Source organism: Chenopodium quinoa, unplaced genomic scaffold (genome assembly GCF_001683475.1).
Source record: "Chenopodium quinoa cultivar QQ74 unplaced genomic scaffold, ASM168347v1, whole genome shotgun sequence".
NCBI classification, from domain to species: Eukaryota; Viridiplantae; Streptophyta; class Magnoliopsida; order Caryophyllales; family Amaranthaceae; genus Chenopodium; species Chenopodium quinoa.
In genome coordinates, this window is record NW_018743510.1 from 4055709 (window position 1) to 4071386 (window position 15678).

A 15678-nucleotide genomic window follows, 5' to 3' on the forward strand; every position below is an offset into this window, starting at 1 on the left:
GAATCGAAGTCCGGCCAAGTTTATCAAGGGCTTCGGTCCTTCCCTTGGTTTAGGATAAGGAGTAAGCTCTCGGTCCTTGACCGGCTTATTCCTCCTAGAATGAGAGGGCTTTTTGGCCGACTATTCCTTGGTAGGAACAGCCGTTCGTTTATCAATAAGACCCTTAATCTCCCCTTTGAAACTTGTCATGAGAGTCATGAGCTCATTTCTAGTGATGGGGGTGGATCCTTCGGCCACCTAAGGATCAGCCGGCTGGGCGACTGTTTCACTGGGCCCGGCCAAGTCAATGTTTCGTTCCTCCTTTCGGTGGGACAGATGCGCCGTGTTCTCAGGGACCCGTCAGGGGGCGTATGAGTGGAGACTTCATAATCGTCATCTATATCCTGGTCTGAGTAGACCTGGACTTCGGCCATAGGTCGTTTCTCACTTAGGGGCGGTATAAGTTCTTGTGAAGTCATCTCAGAAGTACTCTCCCCACAGACGGCGCCAAATGTTTCGGGGTTTTTTGATGTCCTGCGGAAGAGTTGACAGGCTAAAGTTGTATCACCTAATCAAAAGTAATTCCTAAAACCACTAACTAATATATATATAGGGAAGTAGGGTCGAATCCATAGAGAAACAGGTCTTTCTATTTCTAATTAATTAATATAATCTAAATTATCAAGTAACCAAATTGTTTTTGTGAGAATTAAACTAATAACTAAACTAAAGCAAATTAAATAAGGGAGGAAAACAATAATAAAAGGCCTAGGGTATAGATTCACCAATAGATAATATTCTAGGGTAAAACATAATAATCAATCATCAATGCATAGATTAATCAGATCATAAAGCGCTTTCGTTACGTATTACGATCACAGAATTAATCTACCGGTATTAAATCGCATCTCTCGAATCTTGACTTAACCATTTATAAATTAACCTGCCTATTGAAACTAAGCCTAAACATCAATTCTCGTCTCTCAAATCTTGAATTAATATTAAATAACTCATACAATTAAACCAAGCCTAATCTAATTGCATAGCATTAAATCAATCAATAGGAAATCAATCAAAAACATTAACAATCAACAATAATAAATTACCCCGTCATATTAATTATGGATCCTCACAACCCTAGAAATAAAACTATTCACGCATAATTAAATCTAAACTAAGCAAAGCATATAAAAAAAGCATGATTAAAACAATAATTATAAACTAATATGAAAATAATTAAACCAAAGAGAAAACAAAGAAATAATATTAAAACTAAGTAGTAATAATAAAACTTGATAAGAAAAAGAAAAGAAAACAAAAGGTAAAACAATAACTAATCTAAAACTACTAATCAAAAACTAAACTAAGAAAAAAAAAAAAAAACCCTACTAACCTACGTACTGCTACTCTTCTTATATAGGAAGTGACAAAAAGTCCAACTTCCCCCTCACAATCAAAGTACTATAAAACTAAAAATAATCCAAAGTTAAAGGAAAAACTATCCTAAAAGCTAAAATAAAAATTGATGCCGCCATTATCCAAGAATTTGGATAGCACAAAACAACAAAGCCCAAATAGCTGGGATAGGCGCTGATATCTGCCCGGACCGGGCCACGCCTCGCCTGATCGGGCCCGGTCAGCTGAAGCTACGAGCTGGGCTTCAATGCTGATTTAATTGTTGGGCTCTTCTCCTTTGGGCCGTAATTCCTTCTTCTCTATATTCAAGTATTGGACTGCCAATAGAATTAGTATTCCAAACAAACTGAGCCCTTAATCACCGAACCAAATTTAATTAGCTCAATTTTGGGCTTCAAATATATGGTTTATAAAATACGATCTGACTCCAATATCTTCGTAGAGGCTCAATAAGCTCAGGTATTAACATAAATCTGCAAATTCCTACAAAATAATATCAACTCTACAAAAATATTATAAAACATATACTAGTAATAAAAATAGCTCCATAGAGCTCAAATAAGCACAAATATGACCGTGGGACGGGGAATGAAAATATACATAAAATAGACTTATCAGGAGTTACAATTCCAAGACTGACCGGGATGTCTGTACCTGCAAAACAACGGAGACTCCGGTGGGTGGGAGTTCAGCCTCCGACGATCAAGATAGAACATGTATGAGGAGTAAAGGTGCGGAAAGGTAAAAGGTCTCTCTCAGAGTACAAGAGAGTATCTGCAATGTAGAATTGCTCAGTTCGAGGTGTCAGGAGTCTGACTTTCTCTGATTGAGAGATAATGTGGAGTAAATATTTCTAAATAGATGTTCCTCAGAGGGAAACATCTCTCTTATATAGCTTTGGGAAACGTGCCCGATACTAGGTTTCAGTAAACCTTAGGCCTGACTGGGCTTTGCCTAAGAGTTTGGGCCGTAAAGGCCTCTTTCTTGTTGGGCTATCTGTCTGCCACGTGTCGTGGCCTGATTGGTCCACCTTGGACCTCTCACGAGGTGACACGTGACGGACTCTGATTGGTCCACGTGGCAAGATGTGAGTGGTCCACGTGGCAGGGGAAAATCCCTAATCAGAATGAGCTATGATTTAGAAGGTTGAAATATGATGGACAGTATAAAAAAACGAGGGCCAAAAATACAATATTAACATTCAAATTACCATTATATAGTTGTACAATAGTGGGGTTCAATGGAAAAAAAACATTTTTTTTTCATGGTGTTGATTTGAAATCTTATGAAATAATAATAATTGAGTGTGTATTCTGTTAAATATTTTTGTAATAATTTTACCAACTTATAACATTTTTTCCCTTTAAAAAATCTTTTAACTAATACTAAAATAGGTCATGCTTACATCGATCATTTTGGACATATGTCAAGCAATCATTAAAAAATTTCCCGTCAATAAAATATATGATGTCAGGTTTAAGTTTTATTTTTAAAAAATTATTCTACTTAGCTTTTTTTTTTAAGTACATTGTATAGTTTTTTTTTTTTTTTTTTTTTTTTTTTTTTTTTTTTTTTTTGTGACTAAATTAATTCATTTATAAAATGCCATACGACATCTACGTTGTATAGTTTTATTGGGAATAACATGCATCATTAATATAGTATAATGTACACTATTTTAAAATATTTTTTTAAAAAAAATATTTTCAACACAACTAATCAAAAATAAATTTTTTTTCCTCAATTGTAGTTTTGATAAATTTTGCCTTATTATTTCATCTTTCTTACATGCATTGCATTTGTTTATTCCACATAAGTTGCCTCATTTTTATATTATATCACAATTAATTATGGAAAAAAATGTTATTACTACCGTGCATCGCACGGGCACTAATCTAGTAAGTAGATATTTTCGAACCGTCTAGAAAAGCCCTAGTTTACCAATTTATGCAACCTAAAGGTTTAAGCAAAATTGATGAATCTATTCGCAAAATGATGGATCTAATTGAACCATTACAACTCAAATTTTAATATTCATACATCGAAAGTGCTACCTTCAATGAGTTAAGTCATTTATGATACCATATAAATTGTCCAGAGTGCAACTATTACTTCTTAAACAATAGATTGAAGTGTGATTGACCTCGTTTGTAATGTAATATGTGACAGATCGAGTTCCCTGACTGCACCTCCTTGTCCTCCCAGATCGGCCTCCCACCCTCTCCGCGAATTTGAGAACTTGATATATCAGGAAAGTTCCATAGAGATGCAAAGGGTAAATCACTTCAGGGTTACTATAGAAATACAAGGGGTAAATCACTCACAGGTTACTAATTACCATAACGACGTTAAATACGACGACGTTTTGTGATTATACACGATATCATACGTGGCAAAGTGAACACGTAATCAAATTAAAATGTCCAAGTAACCACCCTGAAATGACACAAGACTCCTTTTTTATAATGTGTTATTACAAAAACAGGTCGAAGATTAACGGGATAAATTTATCCTGAAAATCAACATGAAATTTGCACACAAACTCCACCAAGGCACCAAGCAAGCTTGATATACTGTATTATACGTACATTTGGTAAAAAAAAAAGAATAAAAAAAAATTCCACACAGTACCCCACTTCAGTCATCAAACGAAAACCCTAAACCCTAAAAAAACACCCCACCTCCATTCTCTATTTCTTCTTCCTTCTTCAACATAGGAGGCGAAGAGAGAGAAAGTGAAAGAGCAGAGGAGAGAGAAAGTAGTAATGAAGACGTATTTGCTATTCGAATCCTCATCTGGCTATGGGTTGTTTAACGCTGAAGGTTTAGATGAAATTGGGCAGAACACCGAAGCTGTTCGTAACTCTGTTTCTGACCTTAATCGCTTTGGTCAAGTTGTCAAGCTTACTGCTTTTCAGCCCTTTGAGTCTGCCCTTGATGCTCTTAATCAATGCAATGCTGTTTCTGAAGGTGGGTTTTCTTTTCTTTCATTTCTTTCTGTAATATTTACTTTGCTTTGATAGTTTTTGTTGTTGAATTTGTTTCTGGGTTTTTGTTGTTTGTATTGGTTTAATGTTTTTGATGTGTTATGATTTTAAGGTGGAGTATTGTATGTGTTTAATAGTGTCAGACTGCTATTTTTTGAAATTTTCCCGTGAATTTGGTGTAAAATGTAATATGAAAGTGTTCATTTACATGCCAGAGGTGGAATGAGGAATCCAAAATACATACTTTCTCCATTTTTATGTGCTTGCAACATCACTTTGGCACCAGTTTTGGAAGAAATTAGACTTAGTAAACACTAAACAGACACATTATTTGACAAAATTTTACCGCCGATAAGAAAAGAGAGTGATAAGCTGCTACGGTTTAAACTTTATAGCTTAATTTGTCATAATTTTTTGCTTACTAACCCATATTACAAATGATTTCATAATTTTTGTGCTTTATTGTCAATTATAGAATGCTTGAATTTATAATGGTAAAAATTGTCATACAATTGTAATTGTCAGTTTGATTTTTGAATCTTGATGCTTAGGAAGATGTGATTCTTTAGTTACGGGTAATGGCTGAATCTTCAGCTTATTGTTCATCAATTACCTTGTTTGCGCTGTAATCGGCTTGTTAGCTTTATTGTGTTTAGGAGACTGAAGGTAATATAATTCATACATTGTGCTTAAACAGGTATTATGACTGATGAATTGAGAAATTTCTTGGAGCTAAGTTTTCAAAATTCCAAGGCCAAGGAATTTATTGTTGGAGTAGCAGACTCTAAACTTGGAGCCAGTATTTCTGAAGGGACTAACATTTCGTGCAGAAGTAATGAGTTTATGTTGGAGCTTCTCCGTGGTGTTCGTTTACACTTTGAACATTACATCAAGAATCTTAAGGTTGTGGATTTTCCTTTGCAAATTTCTTTTGGGGCTGTGTCTTGTACATTTGCACCCGGTTTCTGATAAGCTTGTTTTTATTTGCTGGTTATGGATGTAGTTGTCTTAAATTTTTTGCACTTGTCATTTTTGTAGCCTGGGGATTTAGTGAAATCTCAATTGGGTTTAGGACACAGCTACAGCAGAGCAAAGGTCAAGTTCAATGTTAATCGTGTTGACAACATGGTTATACAAGCTATCTTTCTTCTTGACACCCTTGACAAAGATGTTAACTCATTTTCAATGAGAGTCAGGTTAGCCACATGCTACCTACACTGCATTGTGCGCTTTTTTCTTTTGAATAATTTCAGGGCTTTATAAACCTCTTTGCTCTCTAATGCAGGGAATGGTATTCATGGCATTTTCCCGAACTAGTTAAGATAGTCAATGACAACTATCTTTATGCTAAATTGGCCAAATATATTGAGAACAAGTCAGAGTTGTCTGAGGAGAAGCTGTCTGACCTGACTGAAGTTGTTGGTGATGAGGATAAAGCAAAGGAGATTATTGAAGCTGCTAAAGCATCTATGGGTATATACATTCAATTGTTTGTCAAGGTTTATTTGACTTGACAAGATGCAGAAAATTCATCCTAATAACACTGGTTTTCCTGCAGGACAAGAATTATCTCCCATTGACTTGATTAATGTCCAGCAATTTGCTCAAAGAGTAATGGATCTTTCTGAGTATAGGAGGAAGCTTTATGATTACTTGGTCACAAAAATGAACGACATAGCACCAAACTTGACTTCATTGATTGGTGAGATGGTCGGAGCTAGATTGATCTCCCATGCTGGTAGTCTTACAAATCTGGCAAAGTGCCCTTCTTCCACCCTGCAAATTCTTGGTGCTGAGAAAGCACTCTTCAGGTAATTTCTGATCCTTGGTGATGTTTGGTATTCCTGGTATCTTTGCATATTTTTTGTAGGAAGTTACTAGGTTGGTTGGTTTTACACTAGTTTGATAAATTATTCCTTTGGGAAAAGATGAGGTTTGACAGCTTGTGTGATATTCGTGTTGTTTGCCTAGTAATAAGAATTATTGTGCATCAGAAATGTGTCTAAAAGATTACGTTTTGATTAGGGCCCTGAAAACACGAGGAAACACACCCAAGTATGGTCTGATATTCCATTCTTCTTTCATTGGCCGGGCATCATCTCGGAATAAGGGTCGGATGGCACGTTATCTTGCAAACAAGTGTTCCATTGCCTCTCGTATTGACTGTTTCTCAGGTTAGTTTTGGTTGCAACTTATTATCTCCTCGTTTGCAGGTTGATTTTCATTTGGAGGAAGCCATGGAGGGTGCAAATTAGTTCTTGAATTTGATATATGTTTGTGTCAATACAGAGAAGGGCTCTACCGTTTTTGGTGAAAAGTTACGTGAACAAGTGGAGGAGCGACTTGACTTCTATGACAAGGGAGTTGCACCTCGGAAAAATATTGATGTCATGAAAGCAGCAATTGAAACCCAAAAGGATGGTGAGTATCGGACGGTTTTCTTGTATGATACGAAATTTTGAGATTTCTGAGGTTAGAGGTTGTTGTCCTCTAATCTATCACAGTTAGAGGTTATATGCTAAGGCTACTAACTTGTCAATGGTATGTTTATGTGCACAGATGATGACGATATGGACTTGGATAATCAACCTGACTCTGCTGTAAAAAGGAGTAAGAAAAAGAAATCCAAGGATGACGATGTTGCGGAAGAAACAAAGTCGGAGAAGAAGAAAAAGAAAGAAAAGAAGAAAGGAGAGCAACAGGAGGAGCAAGACACTGAAGAAGATCATGGAGAGGGCAAGGCCGAGAAGAAAAGGAAGAAAGAAAAGCGCAGATTAGAACAAGAACAAGCTGTTGCAAATGAGAAGGAAGACAGAACTATCAAGAAGAAGAAGAAAAAGAGTAAAGATGATGGTGAGGATGTATCAGCTGTAAGCGAGAGCAAGAAGAAAAAGAAGTCAAAAGAATGAACAGGATAAAAAGTTATGTTTTGTTTCCTGGGTTTACCAGATTCTGATTCGGTTGCGGCGTGAAATTGCTTATAATTATGTATGGTTGATCCATTTAAGGATGTAGGAATTGATGAGATTGTTATTATTATAACAAGTTTTGATAATCGTAACGGGTTATTGTCAGTTACTTTTTTGGTGATGGGGGTTATTGTTAAATGCGATGTTTGATATTACTCATAATGTGTGACTAAAGTAACAAGCAACTGAAAGGTGAAAGAAAGGAATATACTACCTCCACTTCAAACCTGAAAACCAATATCTTCAATTATACGAAGTATAATGTTAAGTTTTACTAAAAAAAATCAATATTTAGAAAGTGTATATTAAGATAGACTCAACATCCTACAAAATAGGGTTTATGCATAATTTAGAGCGGAAGAAGTAGTTTAGAGTGGAGGAAGTTTGCGAGTTTTATGCATAATTCTAAATTAGAAATAGCTGTAGTTTAAAATTGGGTTTTATAAGGTTTAGGACTTGACTTGATTGAAGAACCAAAATTTTGATTTTCAACTCGAAAATTGGACCTATTCTCTTAGATCTGTTTGATTTTGACTTTTAAAGCACCTCGATTTGTATGACTATCTGTCCTTAAAAATTGTGTATTTTCCTTATCAAAACACAACACTTAATTAGATACTTAGACTCAAGAAGTTATGTCAAAATCTAATTTAAGAAATTTTGGACTACTTTTTTTTTTTTTTTTTTTTTTTTTTTGAAAGAAGTCCCAAAGGACACTAATTTTCATTGATTAAAGTCATACCGGGGATTCAAAGAAAGACTAAGAATCCAAATATATAGATATAATAATTTGGCACATTCTCAATTCGTTGTCTCATACAACTTTACGAGTGGATCCGTTGTTTTCTTCCGAGAGAGGCAAGTTCCTCTCAAGTGGAGGAACCATTACTATAAGCCAAAAACAAAACAAAATGGAAAAAAAAAAAAAAACTCTAAAGGTCCGTTTGGTATTGCTGTGGTTTATTGTTTTTTGATCTGTAAAATCATATGATATACCTCCTCCGTTTTTTTACTTGGCCTGTTTCTTTACTACGCTTGTCAATGCAAAACTTTAATAATCAATAACTTTAAATTCTCCATAAGTAAAAATTATAAAAGTTATATATTATGATAGTACATATTGAGATGAATTTAAAAAGATCCCACATGAATATATTTTTCCTTACATATTATTCACAAAAGGTTGTCAGGCTTTCTTGCTGCTTTGGCTCTCCAATCTGAGTTGCTTGTGGGGTCTGGAGTTCGCGTGTCGTAAAGGTTTTTTTAAAGTCCGGATTTTTATAAATTGTGCTACTCTTCTGTGGTTCTTCCGATCTTGGGGACTATGGTAGTTTCTACCTTTTGGCTTATCCAAGACCTGTGAAATGCTATTCGGCCTTTTTTGGTTTGTCAGGCTAGTAAGGTTCCTCGGGCTTGGGTTGCTCCACCTCACTGGTTGACTGGTTGTACGCGACGTCGTCAATTATTGTATTTTCAATTTTAGTATTTCTTTGATTTTGTAATTTGTGCTTTCTTTGTTAGCTCGGTTGTAAAAAAAAAAAAAAAAAAAAAAAGTGAAAAAATGAAAAAAAATGTGTACGAAGGGCAGAATCGTAATTTGACATGAAAAGCCCCAAAGAGGCCGTAATCTAAGAATCTCAAAAACCTTTGGTAGGTCCGAAAAATCACTCAACTCATTTTCTCTCTCCTCCATTTTTCTACTTGTATTTTACCAAACCCCCATATTCCAATTCTCCACCAGACAACTTCTTCTCTTCCTGACCTTCTTCTTCTTCTTCTTCTTCTTCTTCTTCTTCTTCTTCTTCTTTATTGTTGAGTTTTTGAAGAAAAATTACACACACAAAAATGGCGGCTAATTTGGAAGATGTCCCTTCTCTTGATCTCATGTCTGAGCTTCTTCGCCGTATGAAATGTTCTTCTAAGCCTGACAAACGCCTCATTCTCGTTGGTACTTCTTTTTTCTCTTTCTATATTCTCAGATCTAGTTTCTTCTATCTATTATCTTTTTACTTAGTTTTTAATTCATTGTCTAAAGATCTGTTTTTGGGTTTTTATGTTATGTGTGTAATTTTGATTTTGAGTTGAATTTTGCTTGTTTGGTGATTTGGGTTTTGTTTAATTTCTTTTTTTTGGGTGAGTTTTGGTCAAATTTTGAAGCAATTTTGAAGCTTTCTTTGTATGATTAAAGTTTACACTGCATTTTTTATTAGTGTGATATTTTAGGGCTTTTGAGTTCAATTTGTTTTTGCAATTTTGTCACCAAAATTACTCATTTATTATTAGACATGGCAATTTAGCAAATAGATTTGTTTCTTAGGGAGATAAATTTCTGGGTTTGAGATAATGTATATCAAATGTTGCTTGCTAAAAGTAGATGCATTGGAATATTCAACATTACGACTCGTGTTTATCCCTTTGCAATGTAGGTGGTCGCCTTTTGTTTTCTTTTTTTAAATTTTTTCCTTCAATTTAGTTTCATCTCTTGGATGTGAATTTCTTCTAATTCAACCTAAAAAGAAATATATATTAAGATGATCAGAGTCCTTGGTTTCTAAGATTTTTCTCGATTATACGAGGATTAAAGCTATTGTACGTTGTTGTAATTGCACTTAGATTGCATCAAGTTCTTTCGGTTAGGTAAAGGGGTGAGTTTTGCAGGAATGGGACATTTCTGTTACCCTTAGATTTATGTTTGGTTTTGAAAGCATTGGACATAATTTCAATTGAGAACTTCATTGGGTTTGTTTGTCATCATATATGATGTTCAATAGAAAAAAAAATCTAAATTTTCTGTACTATGTCTATGTTCTTGATCATACTCTAAGGCCTTCCCTGTTTCCGCCAGGAAAGTTTAATAAAGTAATTATAAATATGAATAAAATGGTAGAAGATGAAAGTGATTATAGTGTATACTTAACAAGCCAATTATGTTTGATGAATAGAACAAATGGGAGAACTGCCCCCTTCAGTTCTGCTTTCGTGCTTTGTTGATTTTTGAAATACGATAATGTGTTTAATTTTTTCCTAATAAAGAAGATAAGAACAACAAATACATTGTCATTCCCTGCACTTTGATATTGTTTTTTCTTGATGCTTTTGGTTCTGCCTTGCTGAATTTTGGTATATGAAAGTGGCTTGCCACTGGTTGGTCTACCTCATAATATTCCTTGCTAAAGAAATTCTGGGTTACAATTCTCTGCTGACTGATGTTAGTTGCTTCACATATCTGTATGGGCTGCCCACTTACCTGTGCTTCTCAGTGTGTGGAAACCATCTGGTTTTTGATTTGAGCTGGTTTGACTGAGCCCAAAAATTTTGCAAAAGTTCCCATCTTTCATAGTCTGTTATAATATGGAGAATATCATTATTATAATTTTTTAAAATATAGCTGTTTTTTTTGAATGGCTGGAGTTTGAAACATTCTTTTCTAGAATCATGTTGTACTTTTTTCAGGACCCCCTGGATCGGGTAAGGGTACTCAGTCACCAATCATTAAGGATGAATACTGCTTGTGTCATCTGGCTACTGGCGACATGCTGAGAGCTGCAGTGGCCGCCAAAACTCCTCTTGGGGTTAAGGCTAAAGAAGCCATGGACAAGGTAGTATATTAGATAATGTTTGTTGTGTTGTTTTCATGCTTTGTCATGTAACTTATATGTGCTGCTGATACGGAGAAACCAAATGAAGAAACTTATATCATGGTTTACAACACGCAGGGTGAACTCGTTTCTGATGACTTGGTTGTTGGGATCATTGATGAAGCAATAAAGAAGCCTTCATGTCAAAAAGGATTTATTCTTGATGGGTTTCCAAGGACAGTGGTCCAAGCAGAAAAGGTAGGCCCAATTGTTCTTTAGTGTAGTGTCTTGTCATTGACTTGATTGGCTCAACAAAAGGGAAATTTAATTATTCTCCTTTCTCTACTTGATGCAGCTTGATGAGATGCTTGAAAAGCGAGGAACTAAGATTGACAAAGTGTTGAACTTTGCTATTGATGATACCATTTTGGAGGAAAGAATCACTGGACGTTGGATCCATCCGTCAAGTGGTCGTACCTACCACACCAAATTTGCTCCTCCAAAAGTACAAGGAGTGGATGATGTGAGACATTGTATTAAATTTTTTTCACTTTTTGATTGATGATCACATATTCACATGCATTACCTATGCTTAATGGTTTTGGACTTTTGATGTTTGATGATGCACAACAGATTATCTTAATGTACATTATCTTTTAAGAATCTAAACTTGCTATCTGAATGTTTGTTTCCTGATTTTGTGAACTAGTTCGAGCATAGCATATTCAAACAAAGCCTTCTGTGAATGATATCTGTGTATTATAATTTTTCCGCAATTCCAATAAGAATTACTGTTCTTTGTATGACATTTTCTTTGTGTTTGCTTTAGGTGACTGGGGAGCCTCTGATTCAGCGCAAAGATGACACTGCTGCAGTTCTGAAGTCTAGGCTAGAGTCTTTCCACCGACAAACTGAACCAGTAAGCCTATCTTCCTTTTATCAATCGCCTTCCCACAACCCCAAAGCAAATATTTAATAAAATAAGATATAAAGTGGGAGCCTAGAAGGCTCATAATCTCATATACATGTTTTCTGGTGGATGAATCTGAGGGCTTTCTGATATTTCTGTATGCGGCTACATCTTCTGATCTTCAGATGAGGTGTTAGAGGCCTTTTTCATGTTCATGTAGTTTATTTTGCTTGAAAATAAATCAATATTTCGTATCAAATTTGTTTAGCAGTTGGACCAAAGCATCTAGATTCCATATTGATATTGCTATAAGCATTTTGAAGAGAGAACTTGTATAAGCAGTGTAGATTATTAATATTGTGAAACAAACTGAACCTAATTGACTAATGATATATAAGTTACCTATAATACTTTTGACAAATAGACCAAAAACAAGGGAAAACAAGAGAATTAGCAAGAATGAAGAGGGTGAAAGAAGAGAGAGAATAAACTTCCTTTCAATGAAAAATAGCAATGGTTATGGCATGATCATTGTATGAACTGCATAAACTTGCCTTATTGTGCTGATAAAGGAGTGGTGAAAAATATAGAAAATTATAAGAGGAAGTGGAGCTGAGAGAATTTGAGAGGTAGGAGCTACAAGGTGAGAGTTGGGTGCAAGATTATTAATGACCATGGTTTAAAGGAGATATAATACCAGGGCCCAGAGTATATCTTTTTGCTCAATGGTATATACGAGTGACAACAAGGAGTTGTATTACATGCCATTTCTTGACTTTTAAAGCAGCTAGGGGGTGCATGGTGGGTTTTCTGTTTCATTACTGGTAGCTGAACACAACTACATGCATTGGGCATACACGTAACTTCATAAGTAGCAAGGGGGTGCATGGTGGGCTTGGATGTTTTATTTTGGCAGCCAACCACGACTTCACTAATGAAAGATCCTTTCCAAAAGTTTGAGTTGATGTGATTTATGGCTCTTTTTTTTTATTGACTTTACTATCTTTGTCAAAAGATCTAATAATCTTTTTTGTTAGGAATCCTTTCATAAAATCTTTTCTAAAGACAGGATTGTATAATAATAATTCCTTTGGCTTTAAGTTTTTGTATCTTATTTATATGATGTGATTACATGAGAGGGTGCAGATGCGATAGCTAGACAAGTGTATTTGTTAACATTTGTTTTCCCTTAAAAGTCTACATTGATATAATTAACAAACCTCCGTTTCAAGGACAATAAAAAAAACCAGTGGGAATAGTTTTTTTTGTTTGTAGAATACTAGGAAGTCCTCTCAAAAGTTTAAACATCATTGTGCTTGTCTAATTGTTAACGCTTGGATCTAGCTATCCAAAGATAGGTAATAAGCCTAATTATTTCCTCTTTTTCTTTTTACTTGCAACTGTTTGATTTTACCCTTGCCAATGCACTATGTTGACCATTTATATCTAAATTGTACTAGTAAAAATAATATAAAATTGGTATTATGAAGATATACATTAAGAATAATCAAACATGTCAAAGTTATTCATAGTGAAGTAGTCAAAATGTTGCAAGTATTGATAGAAGAAGTATGTTTTAAGGTGATTGATATGTAAAAGGAGGAAGTATGTTTGTAAGATGAATGATATTTAAATTATGTACTAAGATTGTGCAAGGATTGATCATTTATGCCCTCTACACTTTAAGCGTGTCTTTAAATATAAATATGATATTGATGTAAATTCCATTGAATTGGAAAGTAGATTTCCATAGCTTTCCATTACTTTCCAATGAAATGTGTCTGATTGAAGATAAAAGTTATGGGCTATAAAAAATGGTCTTTGACTTTGTGTGAGTGTGGAAATATAAATTTTTTGGGCCTAAATTGAACATGATCAATGCTAATAGGAGGCACCTTTGAGTATTTTAAGAGAACTCACAAACCATTATTTGATGAAAGTGAAGAGTTCTTAATGAAAGGAATGTTCACCTTCTATAGTCTTATTTATTGGAATATGGAAAAGTGCATGGATGTGTCTGGGAGTCTTTTCACTTAGATATTAGGATTTGTGGTCAACGTTTGCCCTAGTTGGTGCCTTAGTGAATTTTTTTGCCCATAACTTTATATCCAAAATTTTGAATATATTGTTGGAAAGTTGTCGAAGTCTACTTTCTAATTTAATTGAACTGGATCAATATCATTTAAAGATGTAGCTTAATGTGTGTAGAACTGCAGAAGTATCAGTTTTTGTTCTTTCTTCTATCTTCCGTATGGCATACATGTGTTATCAATCCATGTGGGTGCATGAGCTGAAACTTAAGATAAATGAGTCTTAATTTACCATTGTCTTATAAACTCCCTGTTCTACTCTCTCCCCAAGAATAAGGCTGCTAACCCCACTGATACAATTGTTGCTAGTTTAAAGGTTTCAACAAAAAAAGTTTAAAAGGATTCTGACAGATTTCTAGACAGTTCATTATAGACATAGTGACCATCATTTTGGGTGATTGGGTCATAAATTGATCAGTTTTCTGCACTTTTTCTAGAAGTATGTTCGAGTAAAGTACTTATCCTGTCATTTCACCATTACATTGCTGTATAGCTCCTTACTACTCAACTTCACTACTGGCATACTGTTTCAGGCTGCTTTAGTGTAAACCTTGTGATTATAGTTGGTTGTGAATATTGGAGATTTTCAATGTGTTTGTGGATGCTTTTTGTAGGTGGATTTGTGCTTGTCTAATTAGAAGGTTACTTCACTTGTTTTTGATTGAAATTGTGCTTCTTTACAGGTTATTGATTACTATTCCCAGAAAAATGTTGTGACGAACATCCATGCTGATAAACCACCGAAGGAAGTTAGCGAAGCAGTGCAGCAGGCATTGTCATCATAATGAACTGAACTCCAGTATATCAGATTAGAAATTTTTTTATCTCTGAGATTTCGATGTGTACTCTTATCTTACATTTATGGGGTTTGGGCTACTCTGTTCCCCGTCAGTACCTTGCATACTTTTTGATGCTGAAAGCACCGCCTTTTGCTGTTTGCTATGAGTTCAAGTTTTTCTATTGCGGAAAATTATGCTTATTATAGAGAGTATTGCTAATGAATTTTGTGAACAGCTGTCAGATTTATCATTTTCAGCTGGGGATTAATAATGGGTTTACTCAAATTAATGGATCCTCTCCTGTGAAGGGTGAGAGTTTTGAGTCTTTGCTGTGTATGTGATCTGATTGCAAATCTTGAATAAAAATAAATGACTCTGAAATACCTTTCTTGTTCACATGGAAGATAACACAAGAAGAGCATTAACGGCTAATTGAATCTAAAACCACTTATTGAAATCAATGCCTGCCCGAGAGCTCTTGAGATGCCTATCCCGAACCTTTTCTTGCGATCTAAGCCCCTAAGGGAAAGTAGCTCATTGATGGCAGTTTCAGCCCCTGTGGTTGCTGGCAGCCTATCTTACCAGCTTCCTGATGCATATCAGCCTACAAAGCGGACGAATTGTAACGTTTAAATGTGCCATTTATATCAGCGATCGGAAATCTGGCTCCCAATTTTCTGTTGTGTTAATATTCTAAGTGTTATAGTGCTGTTTATGCTGATAGCAAGCCAATTTGCTGGTCTTGTGTCTAACAGTCTAAGTTCCTAATGTTTATGTGTTATGGTTCAATTAGAGTATGTGGGGTAAGAATCAAGTCTACTTTCCAATTATCGGATCATTTAGAATATTTGAAAGATGCTGACAGTGAGATTGTTGAGCAGATTGCTTGAGAAAACTAATGGTCTGAAGAAGTAATATCTTACATAGCCTCCCTTAAAGAGGAAGGGAGTTCTCCTTTTCGAATTGAATG

At 35.1% G+C, this 15678-nt stretch overlaps 2 protein-coding genes across 2 annotated transcripts; both read left to right on the forward strand.

The window, feature by feature from the left end:
* The first annotated feature begins 3879 nt into the window (after positions 1-3879).
* Positions 3880-7460, forward strand: LOC110739758 (nucleolar protein 56-like). The gene is made up of 8 exons (XM_021920233.1): positions 3880-4365; positions 5080-5285; positions 5421-5578; positions 5668-5855; positions 5941-6193; positions 6408-6556; positions 6672-6803; positions 6942-7460. Exons 1-8 carry the CDS (start codon positions 4161-4163, stop codon positions 7289-7291), a joined length of 1641 nt encoding a protein of 546 aa, XP_021775925.1. The 5' UTR covers positions 3880-4160; the 3' UTR covers positions 7292-7460.
* Positions 7461-9045: 1585 nt separating this feature from the next.
* Positions 9046-15033, forward strand: LOC110739759 (adenylate kinase 4). The gene is made up of 6 exons (XM_021920234.1): positions 9046-9299; positions 10805-10950; positions 11068-11187; positions 11285-11452; positions 11759-11848; positions 14613-15033. Exons 1-6 carry the CDS (start codon positions 9197-9199, stop codon positions 14712-14714), a joined length of 729 nt encoding a protein of 242 aa, XP_021775926.1. The 5' UTR covers positions 9046-9196; the 3' UTR covers positions 14715-15033.
* The last annotated feature ends 645 nt before the right edge of the window (positions 15034-15678 follow it).

What these genes read in the sequence shown, in the direction of transcription:
- LOC110739758 (XM_021920233.1), top strand. Translation starts at nt 4,161, where the DNA reads ATGAAGACGTATTTGCTATTCGAATCCTCATCTGGCTATGGGTTGTTT. An exon ending in AGCTGCTAAAGCATCTATGG is followed by an intron (nt 5,856 to 5,940) that starts GTATATACATTC and finishes GTTTTCCTGCAG; the next exon opens with GACAAGAATTATCTCCCATT. An exon ending in AATTGAAACCCAAAAGGATG is followed by an intron (nt 6,804 to 6,941) that starts GTGAGTATCGGA and finishes TTATGTGCACAG; the next exon opens with ATGATGACGATATGGACTTG.
- LOC110739759 (XM_021920234.1), top strand. Translation starts at nt 9,197, where the DNA reads ATGGCGGCTAATTTGGAAGATGTCCCTTCTCTTGATCTCATGTCTGAG. An exon ending in CTAAAGAAGCCATGGACAAG is followed by an intron (nt 10,951 to 11,067) that starts GTAGTATATTAG and finishes TACAACACGCAG; the next exon opens with GGTGAACTCGTTTCTGATGA. An exon ending in CAGTGGTCCAAGCAGAAAAG is followed by an intron (nt 11,188 to 11,284) that starts GTAGGCCCAATT and finishes TACTTGATGCAG; the next exon opens with CTTGATGAGATGCTTGAAAA.